The sequence below is a fragment of the Hevea brasiliensis genome, chromosome 9 (assembly GCF_030052815.1).
Source record: "Hevea brasiliensis isolate MT/VB/25A 57/8 chromosome 9, ASM3005281v1, whole genome shotgun sequence".
NCBI classification, from domain to species: Eukaryota; Viridiplantae; Streptophyta; class Magnoliopsida; order Malpighiales; family Euphorbiaceae; genus Hevea; species Hevea brasiliensis.
In genome coordinates, this window is record NC_079501.1 from 19,966,713 (window position 1) to 19,985,243 (window position 18,531).

An 18,531-nucleotide genomic window follows, 5' to 3' on the forward strand; every position below is an offset into this window, starting at 1 on the left:
TATATTGTAATATTTTCTTGATGAGACATTAAAGAATCAGCTAGTTAATTTATGTGTAGACTTTAGTCAAAATGAAGGATCTTGCTATTAAAATTACTTTTTGTTCAATAAAATTTATATATCTTTAATTAATTAAAATATATAATAACAAAATATTTGGTGTTGGATTAGTGGGTTCACTTTAGTTTAATCAAACAACAAAAGCAGGGGCTGAAAAGTTAACGCAGAAGCTTCGTTTGTGATAAAAAAAGCATAAATCCTAACCAAAGGAGGTGCTTCTAATAATCATGTTCATTCTCCCTCTTTAGGGATATAATGATAATTAATTAATTTTGTGTCATTTCATAATTAACGGTAAATTTTACTATAATCTCTTAATGAGTTTAATCATACACTCTTATTTTGGTCTGAGTCTCCCTTACTTAAAATTTTTATTAAAAAAAAATTGAAAACCCATCTCAAGTATTTATTTAAAAAATAACATAATTCATGTGTTTAATATAAAAATTAATCATATTAAATTTTATTTATTTGTTAGTTAATCATTCGTTGAACAATTTTTTTTTTTATTAAAATTAATTGAACATTCTTAATTAAGAAAAATAATTGTAGAGGCCCATACATTGTAATATAATAAGGTAGTTAGCTGCCAGACAAAGAGATGAAGGTTAAGTTTTGTTTTTTATTTTTATTTTTATTTTTTTAAGCTGCGATAAAGGTTAAGTTGATAAGATTTTGAATATTATTTTACATTAATGGGATTGAGTTTGATATAAAGTTAGCAAAATATCCACGGCGGTAATTAATAAAAAATAAGAACAAGATCAAAAGGTGGTCTATCGTTCTCGTGGTCTAATTATATGGTAATTATTAATTAATTAATTAAGAATATATTATAAAGAAAATTTAGGATGAGAAGATTACGGTCTCTTCTTCATGCATTGTTACATCACTCCACTAAACTTAAAGCCACAACTTGGGCTATTGTGTTGAAAAATTTAAGACTGCCAAATTGGATTTATTTTATATTATTTAAAATAATATAGTCTTATTTTTGTAAATTTTAATATTATTATTTTAAATATTTTTTTTTACATATATTAAAACATTTGGACTATTTATTATTAAATGGTATTTTAATTTCTTGCTTTATGAAAATATGAGTGTAATATGATCTTTGGTACTAAGCCAATAACAAGAGAATTGTCATTACAATTAAGCAAAAATAATATAATTTTTTAAAGATCATATATCCTTAAATTATATTTTATTATTAAAAAATAAATTTAAAATAAAAATATAAGGCGTAATGTTCATTTTCAAATATTTGTACAATGCAATAGTTTTCATGCTCATGAAAAATTATAAAATGGATAAAAGAGTTAATATGGTATTTGTGTTGGTTTATCTCTGCATTTCTTAATAATTTTGCATATCCCTCATGCAATTAAATGTAGCACCATATAACTATTATGTTAATTTAATTTTATCATATGTTAATAATAAGACTTGACATTAATCACATCGCATGTTAGCATTTTTTTTAAATCTATTTTTAGTAATAATTACACCTTAATTTTAAAAGATAAAACGTATCTAATAGGCTAATTATATTATTTTTTATTTGATATTTATAATTAGAGTATTTTCATATCAATTTTTGCATATTAAAATTAAGTCTCTTTCTTAAATAATTTTAAAAGTACATTTCTTCTGTATATATATTTTCAGAATAAATAATTTTAAAATATTAATTGATAAGAAAAGAAAACTTTCATCCTTATTCATCAAACTAAATCAATTGAGTAGACTATCTAGTCTTTATATAGCAAACAATGATGGCAAACGAAATTGATTCCATCTAATTTATAGTCATAGATTAGATTTGGTTTACCTAGTGTTATTCGTGTATTAATTTGTGGTAGACAAAAGAGAACCTTATTCTTCAAGTTTCCAACCTTGAAATTATGCCTCCCCATTGAACAATTCACCACCAAAATATTAATGAACACTCAAAATTATCTTCTTTTTGAAGCCTCTATAATAAAGGTGGGTGAAAAAATTATAAAACTCTATGTTCAATATATTGGGAAATACTGTAAAGTTCTCAAATAACCTAATTCTTTGCATCAAGGTAAAAGGAAAACACTATGCTTTTCTAATCAAAATTCATCTTAAAGGGCGCAACACAAATTATATATATATATATATATATATATATATATATATATACATGTTATAATTAAGGAGGTGGTCTTGCTTACAATAAGAAAGCAACCCATTTTTCAGAAACTCATGAAAGTAATTAAAATGAGTTGCTCACATGACAGAACATGCATTGACATTATCATCACTAAAGATAGAAACAATGTTGTCCTCAGGAGCATTTGAGGCAGGGAAAGCTTGCACAACATTACGAACGTGGCCTGCTGGTGCCCTTTTGTCATAGACACCAGATGCATAAGGATAGTAAACTAAGTGTTGTGGGATATAAGGCCAAAATTCTGCTCTCTTCCCAGTGCTCTTCACTCTCTTTAACACCTTGTTTGGATCAACATATCCACTTACTATTACCCTGCTTTGTTTTCTGTTCACTTCCACTGTCTTTACACCTGCACATGTAGATATATGGCCATGGATTATATCAGAATTAAGAATTAAATTCCCATTTTCTTGAAATATAAAATAGGTGACTGAAGTACACTCCTTAGTCCAGTGTCTAGAATAGGATAAAGCTTCATATATATCATTCAACTATTGAGATTCAAAGGCTTTATTTTTATTTTTTAACAAAACAAAAAATTTTCATCCATTGATTTACTTGTCTCTCTTTCGATGATTGAATTGTCAGTTGTCATATTCACAAAAAGATAAATATTTTCAGCTAAAAGAACTGAAGATATGTTTTCTTTAAGGTTCACAGCAGATTCATTTGTTTCTATTTTCGATATTTTGCAGATATCAAACGAAAAGAAGCTTTTGTTTTTTCTTAGAAATGCTGATGTGAGTTATGTGACTTTTTTCTTTTAATTGAGTGCTTGCTTCTCTGCAGGTCAGTGCAAATATATGATTCAGAAAGACAAAAAGTAAACTTAGGAACAAGAACATACAAAGAAAGAAATTAAAAGAGCCCAGAGAGTTCTCATAATACAACCTTTCATGGAGGTAACAGCGTGTTTAACTCTTCTTTCGCAGCCATCACAGTCCATTTTCACTTTGATTTCAACTGTCTGAGAAACCAAAAGAAAAAACAAAGCAAACCCATATCTTTTAAAGAAAAGGTCACAGCAGTTGAGCAAGTAACAGAGGCAAAAGAGATGGAGACGGAGAGAGAGGGCAAACCATACTCTCTTTTACAGATCATAAACAAAAGAAAAAGGTAGAAAAGGATCGGAAGCTGCTAATTAGTACCTGCATTGGTTTGCGTTTGCTTCTTGTGCTAGTGACAGTGCAAAAGTTAGAAAGGTAATCAAGAGCACCCATTTTTGCTTATTTTTGCTAGAAAGAAAGAAAGCAAACTACACAGAGAGGGAAACATATAGAGATTGAGAGCGAGAGAAACGGTGTATATATATAGGAAGTTGCTTGTTGGGTTCAAGCAGAGATATGAACAAGCAATGTGCCAATGTCTAGAAAATGGGTATAAGGTCTAATTTCTCCCTCCTTATACTTATTGTGAGGTGCAATTTAGTTCAATTTTAATTTTTGATTCAATTTAATTTAAAAATTTTAATTTATATCTAATTTAGTCTAATTTTGAGAAAGGTCAAACTCACTCACCACTTTGGTGCGTCAGTTGCCCTTTTTTTAATTTTTTTAAATATTTTTAATTTTTTTATATTTTAATATTAATTGTTTAGTTAATTATTTTTAATCTTAATTAATTAATTATAATTAGTTATTTTTATATTTTACTTTTTTAATATTAATTAATAATATGGAAAAAAATATTTTTATATTTTTAGTTTTATTTAATTATAATTTTCTAATTTTAAATCAAAAGCATGAAATACAAAAATCATATTTTTTTATTTAAATAATTAAAATTAATTAAAATTTTAATTAATTATATGAAAATATAAAGATATTTTTTTATATTTTCGGTTTAATTAATAATACTAAATAATAAAAATAATATTTTTATTTTTTATTTAAATAATTATACAATATAAAAATAATATTTTAATATTAAAAATAATTAAATATGAAAAAATGGCACATGTTAATTAATTAGGCTAATTTGAACATAAATTAAAATTTATGGATTAAATTGGACTAAAAGTTAAAAATTAACTAAATTAAACCTCCCCAATAAATAGAGAGGGCAAATTGAGCTTTATTTCTTATAAAATGTTTAAAAGAGAAAAGAATTTTTAATCAAAATATGAATCAAATTTCAAATTTAAGATCTCATAATTCTAGAGACGACAATTCTAATAAAATATACATATATGTTAATTATTAGATAGAAAGGAGAAAAAGCCCACAAACCATGCTAAAGTGGCCGGAAATCATGAGGTGGGGGCAGCAATGCTTTTGAGTTTCCTGAATTGTTTATTGTCTAAGTTGGTTAATGGAAACAAGCTAAAGTTCTTTTGTGTTGGCTTTCATTTTCGATCAATGAGGGTGGCTTGCTTTCTACTTATCTGCATTAAATAATCTCCAATTGTTGATATCATTGCTCTATTCTATCCAAACTTTGAATTATTTTTTATGACCCGAATTCAATTATAATAAAACTTGAATATCAGATAAATTTTTGTATTTTTATATTAAAAGATAAATTTAAGTATAATCATTATTTCTTTTTTCTTTACTTTAATAATTCTATTTCATTTTTAAACATTATTGGTAATTATTGCAACAAAACATAATATAATAACAGCCTGCATTTCAATATATTTATTTATAGGAAGAATTCTTCTATGAATTCAGTACACTATGTACATTTCTTGACTAACCTATAAATTAAAAATTCTTCTATATATATTAAAAATTAGGTCTATTAAGTTCACTATATCCATCAAACCGTGCTAAACTTTTGGTTTAAGGGACTTGTTGTTATAAATTCAATATATAGTTATTAATTATTTATAAATAAAAAAAATGCAAAATATAAAGTTGCGTAAATGAAGGCAAATAATGGAGGGCGATTAATATAGCCAATATCTTATTTTATCAGCAGGTTCAAATATTTGAGAAATCCAATTTTTTTAATTATTAAAATTATTTTTATTGGAGGGCAATTAATATAGTTAGCTTAATGCGTAATTAAAAAGCAAAAGATGGATAAATAAATAAATGTTGTACGCAAAGCATTAAGCCGTTCGAGGAGACTAGTCTTGGAATCTTACCCACCCCAGCTACAACAAAAAGGTTGGGAATTTAAAGGTGTAAATTTACAATTATGGGAGATTTTGTTTTCTGCTAATAAAATTTACTATCATATTTTTCAATATTATACATAATAAATCAACAATTTTCAAATTCAACCAATAATATATTAATTTTGAAACAATAAGAAGGAGTGAACATATTACTCCAAATCTCAAAAATACATGAAACTCAAAACTCCATGGAATCATACTCACTATGAACAATATGTTAAGGAATTCTAAGGCTTAACAAAATAATAATTTCACAACTCTGTTTGTTTCGTAAAAAAATATTTTATTGAAAAACTCTTTTCGCATTATCTGGCATTTTGGGTGCTTAGAAAACGAGTTAATGAAAAATATTTTTATGATCAATGAAAAAATTAAGCCATTTTTAAGAAAATTATTTTCTTACTAAAATGTGAAAACACTTATACATAAATGACATAAATACTTATCATCAGTTTAACATTACAATCAAGCAATAAAAAATGATTTTTTAGAAAATATTTTCTTAATAAATAATTTATCACAAGTTATTTTTCGCTAAACAAATAGAGCCTATATTGAAAATAATTATCTTTGGATGAATTAATAAAGCTCTTTTAATGGTAAAGGCAACGAATTATAAATAAAAATTAAAGAGTCATCATATATAGAAGGCACATTATTTAGAAGTTGGGAAATCTTGTACCAGCATTATAGCTACAAAATGTCCCCACTCCCCACTAGTATGCATACAATGAGTTATAGATTATGGTAATGCCTATGAATCATCTCTGGTATTCAAACATTCATAATGCACCTACATTTCTTATTAAAATGATCAATTGCACTAGGTTCTTTGTGAAGGGCTATGAGATGATATCAAATTAGCACTCTTTTTTCTGTGACTAAATTGGACACAACTCATCGCAATTAGTTGCATGCTGTTTTAATAATGACAATTAAATGTAAAATCAAATAAATCCAAAAATTTCTTCTAGATCTTGTGGAGTGGGGTTTTAATTCATAGAACTTGACATCCAGTCTTAAGGGACATGAATAGTTGGTTTGCTGAATTTCTAATGTAAGTTTTTGGAGTTCAAGTTTATGATTATGAGGGACAACCTAATTAAGAGGGATAGCAATTATTCTGGAAGAAGAAGATTTGGGTGGGCACAGATTGAATAGCCAAGTGATACGCAATTTTGTTCATGTAATCTGAAATTAATCCAAATAAATAGAATAACTAATAATAACAGTTCAGTTAATTCAAATTTTTTTATTTTATTTTCTAAAATTTGAATTTAATTTTAAATTAATAAAAAAAAAATCATAAACTATTCAAATAACAAAGACCACATCACTGAAAATAACAACAATATAACAAATATCACCACCTCATTACTTTACCTGCTCGTGGGCTGTTTAAAGGATATAGCCTTTGAAACTGACATAATTATCCCCAAATATGCAACACATGCCATCAGGAAGTATAAGAAAATTACTTTAGCTGAAGGTTAGTAAATTGTTCATATATAAATCTTTTGTCTCTGCCTCCAAAAAGCAACAACTTAACATTATTTAGCACATACAAAAAAAAAAAAAAAAAGTGCTCAACATTGATAATTGAATATTCCGCGGCAGCCAACTGCCCAGTTGAATGGCTAACAGGTTGAATGATCTATTATTGTTTGTATTGATTTATTACATAATCATGCCATGCAGCCAGTTAGACACTCCAAAATCCATGCTCGGCTAATACTAGCGGAGAGATTGAAGTTCATCACAAAACAATGAGTAACAAAAATACATAGATAGAGAGCTTAACAAAGTTTTTGGTACGAAAGAATCAACAAATTTGCCCTACCTAGATCGGCCATCTAGATGAAAAGCTTCCTCTGCTATAATTTCTTCAGCTTTTGACCTCGCAAACCATTCCAAAAGGCAGCTGCACTTACCACCTTCTTGCCAGGAAGCTGAACTTCCAATACCTGATTGGTTTTGGAAAGGATCAAAATCCATCAATTCAAAACAGCTCACGGGTTTGCACATTCATTTTGACGAAGTAAAGAACGGAGATCCCCAAATATAAAATGTCTTCCTGCCTCAAATGTTTTTCTCATAGTCCAACTGTTAAAGATTTTTAATTTTGCCCCTTTTTCAATAGGGAAAAGAGTATTTAAATATTTTCGATTTCTTTTTGGAGTACTCGGTTATATTCTGAATGCCATCAAAATAGCTACACAATCTTCTTTTACAATAATGATTAAATAATAAACTGATGGTTGAACTGACCTCAAGTGGAGTGGAGTTTCTGCAAGGAAACACCAAAGAACCCTTGGAAAAAGTTATTTCGTCCATTTCATTGCCCTGGACAATGCCATGGTGGCAAACTCTTGTAGTAATGATCTTCAGTTCAATGATGTTTTGCTGACCATCTTTGCCGTCAGCAAGCATTAATTTAGCTCGTGTTCCTGGCCACCCTGCAAATGCACGAACCTAAAAAGGTTGCTTATAGTCATTGCATAGTCATATATTAGGAGGGAAAAGCAAGAGCTTACCTTGTTATGTAGGACCCAAGCTTCTTCATCAAAGGATATCCATGACTCCTCAGGAGCTATCTGCATATCGCAGAGAAGCTATATTATATTACATTTTCATCCATTCTGCATCAATAAAGGGAAACAAAACAAAAAAATCATATCTGGCATTTCATGTGGCAACAAGCCATCAAAGCTGACATGCAAACTTGGCATTGCTTTGATTAACTCATCTTTTCTGCATAATTACTAAATGGCTAGATTGAATACTCGAACTTCATACCAAAAGACCAATCTCAAAATACAAGTAAAATATCACAGAATATTTGGACAGATTAACTCAAAATAGCAGTACAAAATTCAAGATGCTATTTTCATTCTCTTATATTGCTTCTAATGGCCCTGTTCTTATATAGCTTCTAATGTTGAATAGATATTAGGCAATAAGAGAATAGTACCCATCTAATCAGAGAGAAAGACATAATACACACACACACACACACACACACACACACACACACACATATATATATCTGACAATTATAAGAGCATAGTAGCATAGATAAAGAAATCAACAAACACAAATGCAGGATTCATCATGAGTCCAGTCATATGAACATTACAGATAAGAGCACTAAAAGTTACAAAGAGGCAAACATAAGGTGCTTAGAAGTAAAAATGAAAACAGAACATGAAAGACTAAAGGAAAATATCACCCAAAAAACATTCAAATGCAGATGACAAGAAAAGCGTGAATGTCTCAAAGCTATGGCATAGAAGAATGCACATTTTACAATGCATCATTTTATCACAATATGTCTAACAAGACCTTCAACTCAACTCAACTCAACTAAGTCTTTATCCCAAAAATTTGGGGTCGGCTATATGGATTCGCTTTCTCCACTCTGAACAATTTTGGGTTAAATCCTTAGAAATATGTAATGCTTCTAGGTCATGTTGTACTACTCTCCTCCAAGTCAATTTAGGTCTACCCATTTTTTTCTTTCTATCCTCTAACCTAATGTGCTCTACTTGTCTAATTGGAGCCTCCGTATGTCTACGCTTCACATGACCAAACCACCTCAATTTCCCTTCTCTCAACTTATCTTCAATTGGCAACACTCCTACCTTTTCTCTAATACTCTCATTACGAACTTTATCTAGTCTAGTATGGCCACTCATCCACCTTAACATTCTCATCTCTGCAACTCTTATCTTAGATGCATACGACTCTTTCAGTGCCCAACACTCACTACCATATAATATTGCCGGTCGTATGGCTGTACAGTAAAATTTTCTTTTCAATTTATTGGGAATCTTACGATTACATAAAACTCCCGTGGCACGTCTCTACTTCAACCATCCGGCTTTAATCCTATGACTAACATCCTCCTCACATCCCTCATCTACTTGAAGGACTGAGCCTAGATATTTAAAGTGATTACTTTGGGACAGTACCACTCCATTCAAACTAACTCCTTCCCTATCACCAATTTGGCTTTCATTGAACTTGCAATGCATGTATTCTGTCTTCGTTCTACTTAACTTAAAATCCTTTGACTCTAGAGTACTTCTCCAAAGTTCTAGCTTTCTATTGACTCCTTCTCATGTCTCATCTATCAAAACAATATCATCTGCAAACATCATGCACCAAGGAATACTCTCTTGTATATGTTTCGTCAGTTCATCTAAAACTAATGTAAAAAGGTAAGGGCTTATGGCTGATCCTTGGTGTAATCCCATTGAGATCGAAAAATCTCTTGTGTCCCCTCCCACTGTGCGCACAATAGTAGTTGCTCCTTCATACATATCTTTCAATACTTGTATGTACCTAATAGATACTCTCTTTTGTTCTAACACATTCCATAAGACCTCTCTTGGAACACTATCATAAACCTTCTCCAAATCAATAAAAACCATGTGTAGATCTTTCTTCACATCTCTATATTTCTCCATCAAGCTTCTAATGAGAAAGATCGCTTCCATAGTTGAACGACCGGGCATGAAACCAAATTGATTGAGAGAGATAGAAGTATCATGACGTAGTCGATGCTCCACAACTCTCTCCCACAACTTCATAGTATGGCTCATGAGTTTAATTCCCCTATAGTTTAAGCAACTCTGTATGTCTCCCTTATTTTTAAAAATAGGTACTAAAATACTCTTCCTCCATTCATCAGGCATTTTCTTTGAGTTTAGAATCTTATTAAATAATTTAGTTAACCATGCCACTCCCATATCTCCCAAATACTTTCACACTTCAATTGGTATTTCATCGGGTCCACAGGCTTTACCCACTTTCATTATCTTAAGTGCTTCATTTACTTCTAAAGATCTAATCCTTCTAGTATAATTCACATTCTTTTATATTGTTCTATACACAGCTTATGAAACTATGAATGGATATACACTGTTGCGCACTATTTTCTGACCTTGGGGGTAATTCATTGATGGTTCCATTTCCAAAACTTTAAGAAAGATAAAAGGGGGGAAACATCAGAAAGAGAGAGCGAGAGGTTACTTTTGGAGCCAAAGTAGCTTTAGAATCATCTTGTGGTTGAGCGTTTGCTCTAGCTGACCCATCAAATATAGCAGGAAGCTCATGAATCAGAAGTTTAGATCCTGCTAAGTTATATCATTCATTAATAGAAATGATTGGCGCAATGAAAGAATTCATCCAATAGAATGCTACAACACAAATTCACCACAAATTAAGTAAAGAGAGATGATGCTGGAAAACAGACAATATTAATGAACCAAATTAAATGCTAACATATAACATCAGTTGCAGGATTAATAAATTTAAACCACTGAAACATTTCGAAACATGAATGCCTAGGAACAAGTCAATAAATTCTTATCCTGCATTCCTGCCTGAGCCACAATCTCTCTCCCCCCATTTTTTCCCCATTAAAAACCATATTCTCCATCAAGTTATTAGTGACTATCTCCTCTCGATTCTCTTACCCATTTCATTTTGCCTTCCTTTGTCTATTTTTTCCCCCTGCCTTCAAGTTGAATTAGATCACTTAAGAAACAGACAGATCTCATTCTCAATACTATGGTAGAGCCAAAACTAGAACTATAGAGTTCTTCAACCCCACTTTTTACAAGAACAGTTCAAGATATATAGCGATATTTATTTAATAGTGAATTGAGCACACTTATAAGGTTAAATTCTGATGATACGATAAACTTTATTTTGCATTTATGAACTCAAATGAATAACAGAAGATTAAAATTCATCTGGTGAATCAAACTTGATTTCAAATAAATATTTTGAGCACATAGACAAAGAAGAACAAATTAACTATGAGCGAAGATATTTTGAGGTATAAATGCAAGAGTAGGCGACAATGACTAATACATTGCATAAGTTAGAGAACACACATACCTTGAGAAAATAGCAAATCAAGTAAATCAGGAGCCTGCAAGTGTAATCAATATAAATGATGGTGATAAAATTATTCAAAAGTAATCATTGCCTTCTAAGCCAAGAATTGCATGTAAAGGAAAAAGTTAGCTAAAATATCATGATAAGCTAATTCAACAAGCAAAGATAAGAGTCAGTACTGCCGCTGCTGCTCTGAGTAAGACCATGCACGAGTAACAAGAGAAAAATAAATGCAATGAGAAAAAAAAGTGCAATTTTGAGGGAACCTCTGTCTTGCACAATCACTATATATTGAGCTAACAGCCAAGAACTAGGATTTAGGTCTTAAAAGTAGTTGTTCTTGCAAAAATACTAAAGTTAGCAATATTCAATGATATTGGCTGAACCAGCATTGGGAAACAGGCGGAGACTCAACCTGCCTAAATAAATATCAACTACAAGGCATGTCATAGCTACATGGTCCAACCCTATCCATTTTGTCAAATAAAATGCATTAGCAAATACGTAGAATAATTGAATATAAAACTTCAGCCACTATTTGTATGAGCATCATTTGTATTATATTAATTAAAATGTAAAACGTAGCCCATATAAGCACCAATTGCACCTTAATTTCATCATCAACATCCAGCCTTTCATGGGCAATGACAGGCCCAGCATCTAGAGCACGAACAGTGAAGGCTAAGGATACTCCAGTTTCTTTAACACCATCCTAATGCAGAAAATTATAAATGCATAATATGGGACTGTATAGGCATTTAATATAACTAGCAAAGGCATCCTATGAAAATAAGGAACCTGCAATGCTCTTTGAACAGGAGCAGCACCACGGTAAAGTGGCAATAGACTTGGGTGTACATTGACTGTCCCTGAGAAAACCACATATTGACTTGAGAAACTTTGAAACAATAAAATATTATAAATAATGTATTTGGGTTATCTTTGGCTTGTTTTAACTCATTTAAAATTTATTTATTATGAGATTAATTAAAGTCAAGCTCAAGTTAAGCCCTTGCCTGTTAGTTTTTGTATTACTAAGCTCACACCTAGTAAAAGAAGAGCCAAGCCAAGCCTATAAACATCAGAGATCAGCTCAGCAGAGCTAATTTGCAGTCCTTGTTCCTATCAAATGTAATTTTGGATTGTAAACATTACTGCATTGACAGTTAATCCAATAACTGTCCAGCAAACACAACCAAAAATGAAAATTACTGCCATCTAATTAGACATATGGCTTTTTCATTTTAAAAGTAGCAGATAAACAAATTTTCAATTTTCTAACAGAAGCACATTTGACTAACCCATTGATGGAATTTTGAGAAATTGCATAGGTAAGATGTTCCCATAAGCTGCAGTAATGCAAAGTTCAGGCTGCAATGCTCTTAGACCACACAAAAAGGCATCCTGCATTGTAACAGAAGGAAAATAAACTACCTTCACAGAAAGGTCACTTTATCAGAATAAAAATTAGTTACCTCTCCAGCTCGTTCAGGTGTGAAAATGAGGTCATAGGGGAAGCCTCTATTGATTGCATACTGAGCAACTGGTGAAGGCATCAGCTTTTTACCCCTACCTTTTCTTGCAGGTGGCTGAGTAACAATCGCTGCAATCTAAAATATATCAAATTAGTAATCCATACAACCAAGAGGGGAAAAAATTCTAACAGAAATGTCATAGTAAAATCCACCAGCATTTAGATGGGTCAACCAGACATGCTAAGGCCTAACAAACCAGCCTCAGGAAGAAAAAGATTTACCATTTTTAACTTAAAAATAATAAACAATGAAAAGATTTTATCTAACACTCCAATTGCTGATCCATTTAATTATCTACCCATTTCATTGATTAAATTTAGTTGTATCATGACATGAATGCCAACATATGAGTCCAGCGCCTTTGGAAAGTTTTGGTTCCCCAGATTTAGCGTTGGAACAGCACCCCCACATAATTTAAGCTGTAATTTACAATTGTCTTAAAAGAGTATAGTAAAAGAATTCACTTGAGCAACAATTATCAATATCTTAGAATTTCAACTTAAGGGTGCTGCACTTTAGTAACTTAATTACACTGAAAATAAACTAAAAATTCTTTCTAATAATTAAATTGCCCATAAATAAAAATAAAATATGAATACAACCCGAAAAAAATTAATAACAATAAAAGAAAAGGGAGATGTTGATTTTAATTGAAAGTGGTATGAGTAATAATAGAGTAAGAGTAGGCGTTTTTAAAATGGAGTACCTCAAAGATGGAATTGGGTGCTGAAGATGCATTGAAGAGCGCGTCTAGCACAGTTGTAGAGACCTAAAAAGAAAGTTTCAAATTTCCATGGAAAGAACTTTGCAAAATTTGTTCAAATATATATTTTGGAGTGCGCAATGAGTACCTGAGGAGAGCCCAAGAACACGAGAGGCTTCTTCTTAGAAGAAGTAGAAGCTGCTGAGGCTGAGGCTGGTGCGTTGAAACAGAAGAAACGACGTAGCATCAGCGAAGAATTCATTCCTTCCCTTCTCCTCCAACGGCAACTCCACTGAGGCTTTTACCTGCGCCTCTGTTACAGCCCACAGGCACAGGTTATCCAAAATCGCAAAGACATTGTTTCGGTTAACAGCGCTTCTGTGGAACTCAATTTCCTTAGGCCCAAATTTCGACCAAGAATGGATTTGATAATAGTTAAATATTTCTACGTGGTGTATTCTATATTTACGTAAAATTACTTAATAAAATAAGTTAATTTAATAAAATTTTATAATTTATCTTATTAAATTTTTATTAAATAATATTATTTTTATAAAATAATTAATTATGAAATTTTTTTATAAAATTTTATTAAAACACTTTATTTTTCATAATAAAAATTTTTATTTATTTTAAACTAAATAATTATAGGATACACTAATAGTTTGAAAATTATAAATAATTATAAAGATTCGACTTTCTTATATGTATGAGATTTAAAAATTTATCCACGTGCAAATATTTAGACTTCAGTTTATCGATTGCCAAGTAGTCCCGTGTTTCTGATCGAAAATTCTTATGTCCAGGCAAGAGCTCTACAACCATAAATTTTATTGCTAACTCGTTGGTAAATTATTTTCTTTTAAAAATTAATAAAAAAATTTTAATGAATTGCTAAATTAGCAATGAAATTTAATTTTATTATTAATTTTCATTGTTAGACTCTGTATTTCTTTCTTATATTATATGGTCCACAAGATCATATTACTAGAGAAATATATTTCCATCATGGTAATATATTTGCGCATAATAGTTACCATGCTTTAGGACATCTTTTTCCTCTTGTTATATCTTATTCACTCTTTCTCCATCATACAAACAAAAGCGCACAGAAAATCAACGAGCAATAAAACTTAAGCAATGCACGAAAATCATTACCAAGTCAAAAGCATCTGCAAAAGATTTAAACCCAACCATCTATTGAAATTTTTCATCAAACTAGGCCAATCTGAAGAGCACATGCTACTTGGAAACAAAATTATCAACTATGTTTCGGTACTGCTTTGCACATTTGCATCGGTGCTACTTTGCATGTTTGTACTGGTAGTTCTTTGAGAATTTGCACTGGTTCTTTTCTGAATGCATGCAGGATATACACCATAACGCCATATGCCGACATCCAAACTGATCTGCCCATAAGAACCGAAGAAACTATTTGGAATTACAAGAAAATCGTCAGCATGAGGATCATCATCATTAACCTTTTGAATATTCTTTGTAAAGGACTGAAATCTAAGATTACTTCCCTCCATTTTTGCTGCAATCTCATAGTAGCATCCCCCATTTGATGAAGAGGGAGCAATGCAACTAATAGTGATCAAATTTCCAAGGATTTCTGCTCTGTTGTTCAGAATAAATACAACACCTTTCTCTTCTTGAAGAATATGGGATTTGTCATTAAGGGTAAAAAATACAGGAAAGGTGTTATTATATTGGAAGTGTGTAGCAGAACCCTTGTGTTTGCTGCTAAAATGTTGGTACAACTGCCTGGATGAGCCAATAAAACTGCAACCCAATAGAGGGCATGAACATGGTGTTTGGTTGCAGGTCTTATCATGGTCAAATTTCTTGCTGAATATAACCATTTCTCCACAACCGTACATCAGATTTTGGCATGGTAGTTTCACTGATTCAAGAACCTTTTCAATGGCCCGGCAACGATTATAGCCAATAGGCAAAGAGCAGGAAGGACATTTATGTGAAATTTTTTTGCAGCAGGAAGAGCAAGCTGTATGCCCATTTTCACACTGATTTGCCCAGAAAACACCAAAAACAGTTATGACACAAAATATATGATACAAAATAAATATATATTAAAGGAGATTAAAAAAGGATAAAATTGAGGCTTAAGATCCAAATACTACAAATTTAACTTTATAAGAGTAAAATAGCACCAAATCCAATCTTTCTAGAACTAAAATACCACCAAATTCTAACATCAATATCTATGGATCTCTACTAATACCCAGCGTTAACTTTGGGCAACCTTTCCAAACGAACCCTCTAGCAAATAAATCACTAAATGTAGGATTGCCACCAACTCCAAACAAAGAATATGCAAGACAACTTTGTCCCTCTAACAATTGGCTAGCGAACAACAAGATAATAATTTTTGCAGCTTCACCATCAGATTTATGCATACATTATCAGTTTGTATAATGCTCCCAGTAAAATTATCAAACATAAGTCTCTAATATCCCTTGAAATGTATCTGCCTTAGATGCTGCTTCATGCACAAATGATAAATCTACTTCATAGGAAAGATACAAGTAACTAGATCTGGCCATGGTCCGGTTCATGCCCATAACCGGACTGGAGCTCCATGGGTCCAAATCGAAACTGGTGCAGTTCAAATTGGCATTTTTTTTTCTTCTAAAAAAAAAAATTCAACCGCTGAATTGTCTCAAACCGGAGCAGAACCAAAAGCAGAACCGGGGGGCCCAGTCTTGAGCCCTTGGTTCCAAAGAAATGGAACCAACCTGTGGCCAAGGCTACCAGTAACTCTCCTTGCAAAATATTATAATTTTAGTAGAACTTGAGTTCAAACTTCTTAAGCTAAGCATTTTCTCCCACCCTCAACCCCTAACTCTATATGGTAAATCCATTAGATTCACCGCTGAATATGCATAATGGACCTTCAAAGCTTGGGCTTATAATATATTAACCAACAACCTCAGCACCACCAACCCTAGTTTGATCACCCACACCAATACATTGAGACTAAATATTGTCTCTGCTTGGCGTGAAGGCCATTGCTTATCTATGGTTGTCCACAGTCTCAACATCCTAGGACTATCACAAGCTCGGTAGTAGGTCCCTTTCTATAAAAGAGAGCCCTCAATTTTTGCAATTTGAAAAAAAAAAATCACCATTTTCCCTTTATTAAAAAGTAAATGTAAGCCCTGGAGTTACATCTCCACATTATACATCTACCCAGAAAAAGAACAACTTCACATCCTCCACATTACAGGAAACACATTACAGTATCATAGGCACATTATCATAGACCCACCCACATAAACCATGGAAATTTTTCTGCACCAGCACCTCTTCCAAAAACATGCTTCAACCTCAATACCTAGGGGCTATCTTCCAAAGACTTTCTCTGATAAAATGCAGCAAAGCGATTTCCCAAAGTGCCTCGTAAGTAATTACGTCACTCCTAAGCCTCCATCACGGAAGAGACTACGAACTCATCCCAATCAATCAAAATGATGCTTACATTCATTGCTTAACAGTAAAGAGGACACAAAGGACCCAAGAATGCTTTCCCCTTCAAAATCTTTAAAAGTTCATATTCTTGGTAATTTTAAAACAGGAACACTCTAAAACCTGATTTCTAAAGACATCATACCATAACTCTTCTCTTCATGCATGGCTATTGGAAAACAAGTTAAGCTAAATTTCAGAGCTTTTCATACCAAATAGTCACAGCAAATAACCAAAACCCAGATATAAATTCAAGAAACCAATCAGAAACTTCAAGTACTTCACTTGTAACCCAGATACTGCGAATATAAATAATCACAAAAATATAAAAGAAACCAAACATAAATAGCAAGCTTTAATATGATAAGCCAACAACCACTTACCAAACTTTAACATAATAGCATCAGCATGCAATAAAGGTCTAAAGAGAAATTCATCGCATGCAGAGATAAAAATACCTGAAAGACGGGAATGGTTAAGGAATGGTAGCAGACGGGACAATCAAGCACTTCTGGGTCAGTTAGAGTCACGCAAATTGCTGCATTTCTGATGGGTCCGACGCCGGCAGGACGATTAGATGATCTGGGCATGATCAATGATGGGTGATCATCTCCTCCTCTTCCTTCTTCTTCTTCCTCTTCCTCGTCATCTTCGTCCTCCTCATCCCCTTCTTCTTCATTTTGGTCATTTTCCTCCTCTAATACCTCATCATCATCCTCTACTAATTCAATTTCTTCATCTTCTGGATCATGCCAGGACGCTTGTTGAGGAGAATCGCGATTCTTCTGCCTGTTCCGCCTTGGACTGCTTGGTCCTTCATCTGCTTCTCCGCCAGCTGAGAATCTCGCCATGTCTGTAAATTTTAATTTCCTAAAAACACCATGCTCTCCAGTCTCCAGTCTCCTCTCATCACGCACTAACCCTTTGGATTGAGAGAAATGGAGAGAAGAGAAAATTCCTTTAAATTGCTTTGTTTGGACATCAAATTGAAGAGAAATGAAAGATAAAGGAAGAGAAATAAAGCGAACAAAAAAAAATATTTTTTTTAAATTGGTAAAAAATGCAGAGGAAAAGATGGTGGATAAAATATTTAAATATTTTTTTTAATATAAATATAAAAAATAAGGAAATAATAATTATTTTTTAAAAAAATTATATTTTTTTATTTTAATAATTTATCTAAATAATATAAAATAAATTAAATAAATTTACTTTTTTTTTAATTTCTCTTTTTATTTTCACTTCATTTTCGTTAGCAAATTAAGGATCCAAACAAACAAAGGGTAAAGCTTCCTCACGATTCATGATATTTGTACGTGTAATTAAAATCTCTTATGAAGCCGATATTTATAGGTGCATTAGATAATTTAAAAATTAAAATTATAAATAAATTTTAATTTAAAGATAATGAAATAATTTTTAAAAATTATAAATCTAAATTATAACTATTATAATTAATAATAATTAAATAAAATTTAATTTATAAACTCTATTCAAAGTTTTTATATAT

At 31.5% G+C, this 18,531-nt stretch overlaps 3 protein-coding genes across 6 annotated transcripts; all 3 read right to left on the reverse strand.

The window, feature by feature from the left end:
- Positions 1-2,281: 2,281 nt before the first annotated feature.
- Positions 2,282-3,638, reverse strand: LOC110657971 (heavy metal-associated isoprenylated plant protein 21). The gene is made up of 3 exons (XM_021815410.2): positions 3,412-3,638; positions 3,155-3,230; positions 2,282-2,612 (listed from the first exon to the last, which is right to left on the reverse strand). The coding sequence occupies exons 1-3, from the start codon at positions 3,481-3,483 to the stop codon at positions 2,320-2,322; spliced, it is 441 nt and encodes a 146-aa protein (XP_021671102.1). The 5' UTR covers positions 3,484-3,638; the 3' UTR covers positions 2,282-2,319.
- A 3,318-nt stretch (positions 3,639-6,956) lies between these two features.
- Positions 6,957-13,924, reverse strand: LOC110647056 (uncharacterized). Of its 4 annotated transcripts, XM_058153319.1 has the most exons (12): positions 13,681-13,923; positions 13,536-13,598; positions 12,770-12,904; positions 12,596-12,698; positions 12,093-12,163; positions 11,902-12,006; positions 11,295-11,328; positions 10,422-10,522; positions 7,922-7,999; positions 7,656-7,859; positions 7,228-7,351; positions 6,957-7,121 (listed from the first exon to the last, which is right to left on the reverse strand). In XM_058153319.1, the coding sequence occupies exons 1-11, from the start codon at positions 13,792-13,794 to the stop codon at positions 7,262-7,264; spliced, it is 1,098 nt and encodes a 365-aa protein (XP_058009302.1). In that variant the 5' UTR covers positions 13,795-13,923; the 3' UTR covers positions 6,957-7,121; positions 7,228-7,261. The 4 variants fall into 4 exon arrangements, with proteins under 4 accessions (XP_058009302.1, XP_058009303.1, XP_058009305.1 ...); XM_058153320.1 differs by having other exon boundaries at positions 6,957-7,351; positions 7,922-7,981; positions 13,681-13,919; XM_058153322.1 differs by having other exon boundaries at positions 6,957-7,351; positions 12,770-12,897; positions 13,681-13,754.
- A 781-nt stretch (positions 13,925-14,705) lies between these two features.
- Positions 14,706-18,015, reverse strand: LOC110647059 (putative E3 ubiquitin-protein ligase SINA-like 6). The gene is made up of 2 exons (XM_021800725.2): positions 17,480-18,015; positions 14,706-15,559 (listed from the first exon to the last, which is right to left on the reverse strand). Exons 1-2 carry the CDS (start codon positions 17,870-17,872, stop codon positions 14,798-14,800), a joined length of 1,155 nt encoding a protein of 384 aa, XP_021656417.2. The 5' UTR covers positions 17,873-18,015; the 3' UTR covers positions 14,706-14,797.
- Between the last annotated feature and the right edge of the window lie 516 nt (positions 18,016-18,531).

Bases quoted from the DNA above. Each gene is read 5' to 3' on its own strand.
- LOC110657971 (XM_021815410.2), bottom strand. From the start codon at position 3,483: ATGGGTGCTCTTGATTACCTTTCTAACTTTTGCACTGTCACTAGCACA. The intron at 3,231-3,411 runs GTACTAATTAGC...TTGGTTTCTCAG, and splicing joins GCAAACGCAAACCAATGCAG to ACAGTTGAAATCAAAGTGAA. The intron at 2,613-3,154 runs GTTGTATTATGA...CTACATGTGCAG, and splicing joins CGCTGTTACCTCCATGAAAG to GTGTAAAGACAGTGGAAGTG.
- LOC110647056 (XM_058153319.1), bottom strand. From the start codon at position 13,794: ATGAATTCTTCGCTGATGCTACGTCGTTTCTTCTGTTTCAACGCACCA. The intron at 12,699-12,769 runs GTAACTAATTTT...GTTACAATGCAG, and splicing joins CACCTGAACGAGCTGGAGAG to GATGCCTTTTTGTGTGGTCT. The intron at 7,860-7,921 runs GTAAGCTCTTGC...CAACCTTTTTAG, and splicing joins CTTGGGTCCTACATAACAAG to GTTCGTGCATTTGCAGGGTG.
- LOC110647059 (XM_021800725.2), bottom strand. From the start codon at position 17,872: ATGGCGAGATTCTCAGCTGGCGGAGAAGCAGATGAAGGACCAAGCAGT. The intron at 15,560-17,479 runs GTATTTTTATCT...TGGGCAAATCAG, and splicing joins TAACCATTCCCGTCTTTCAG to TGTGAAAATGGGCATACAGC.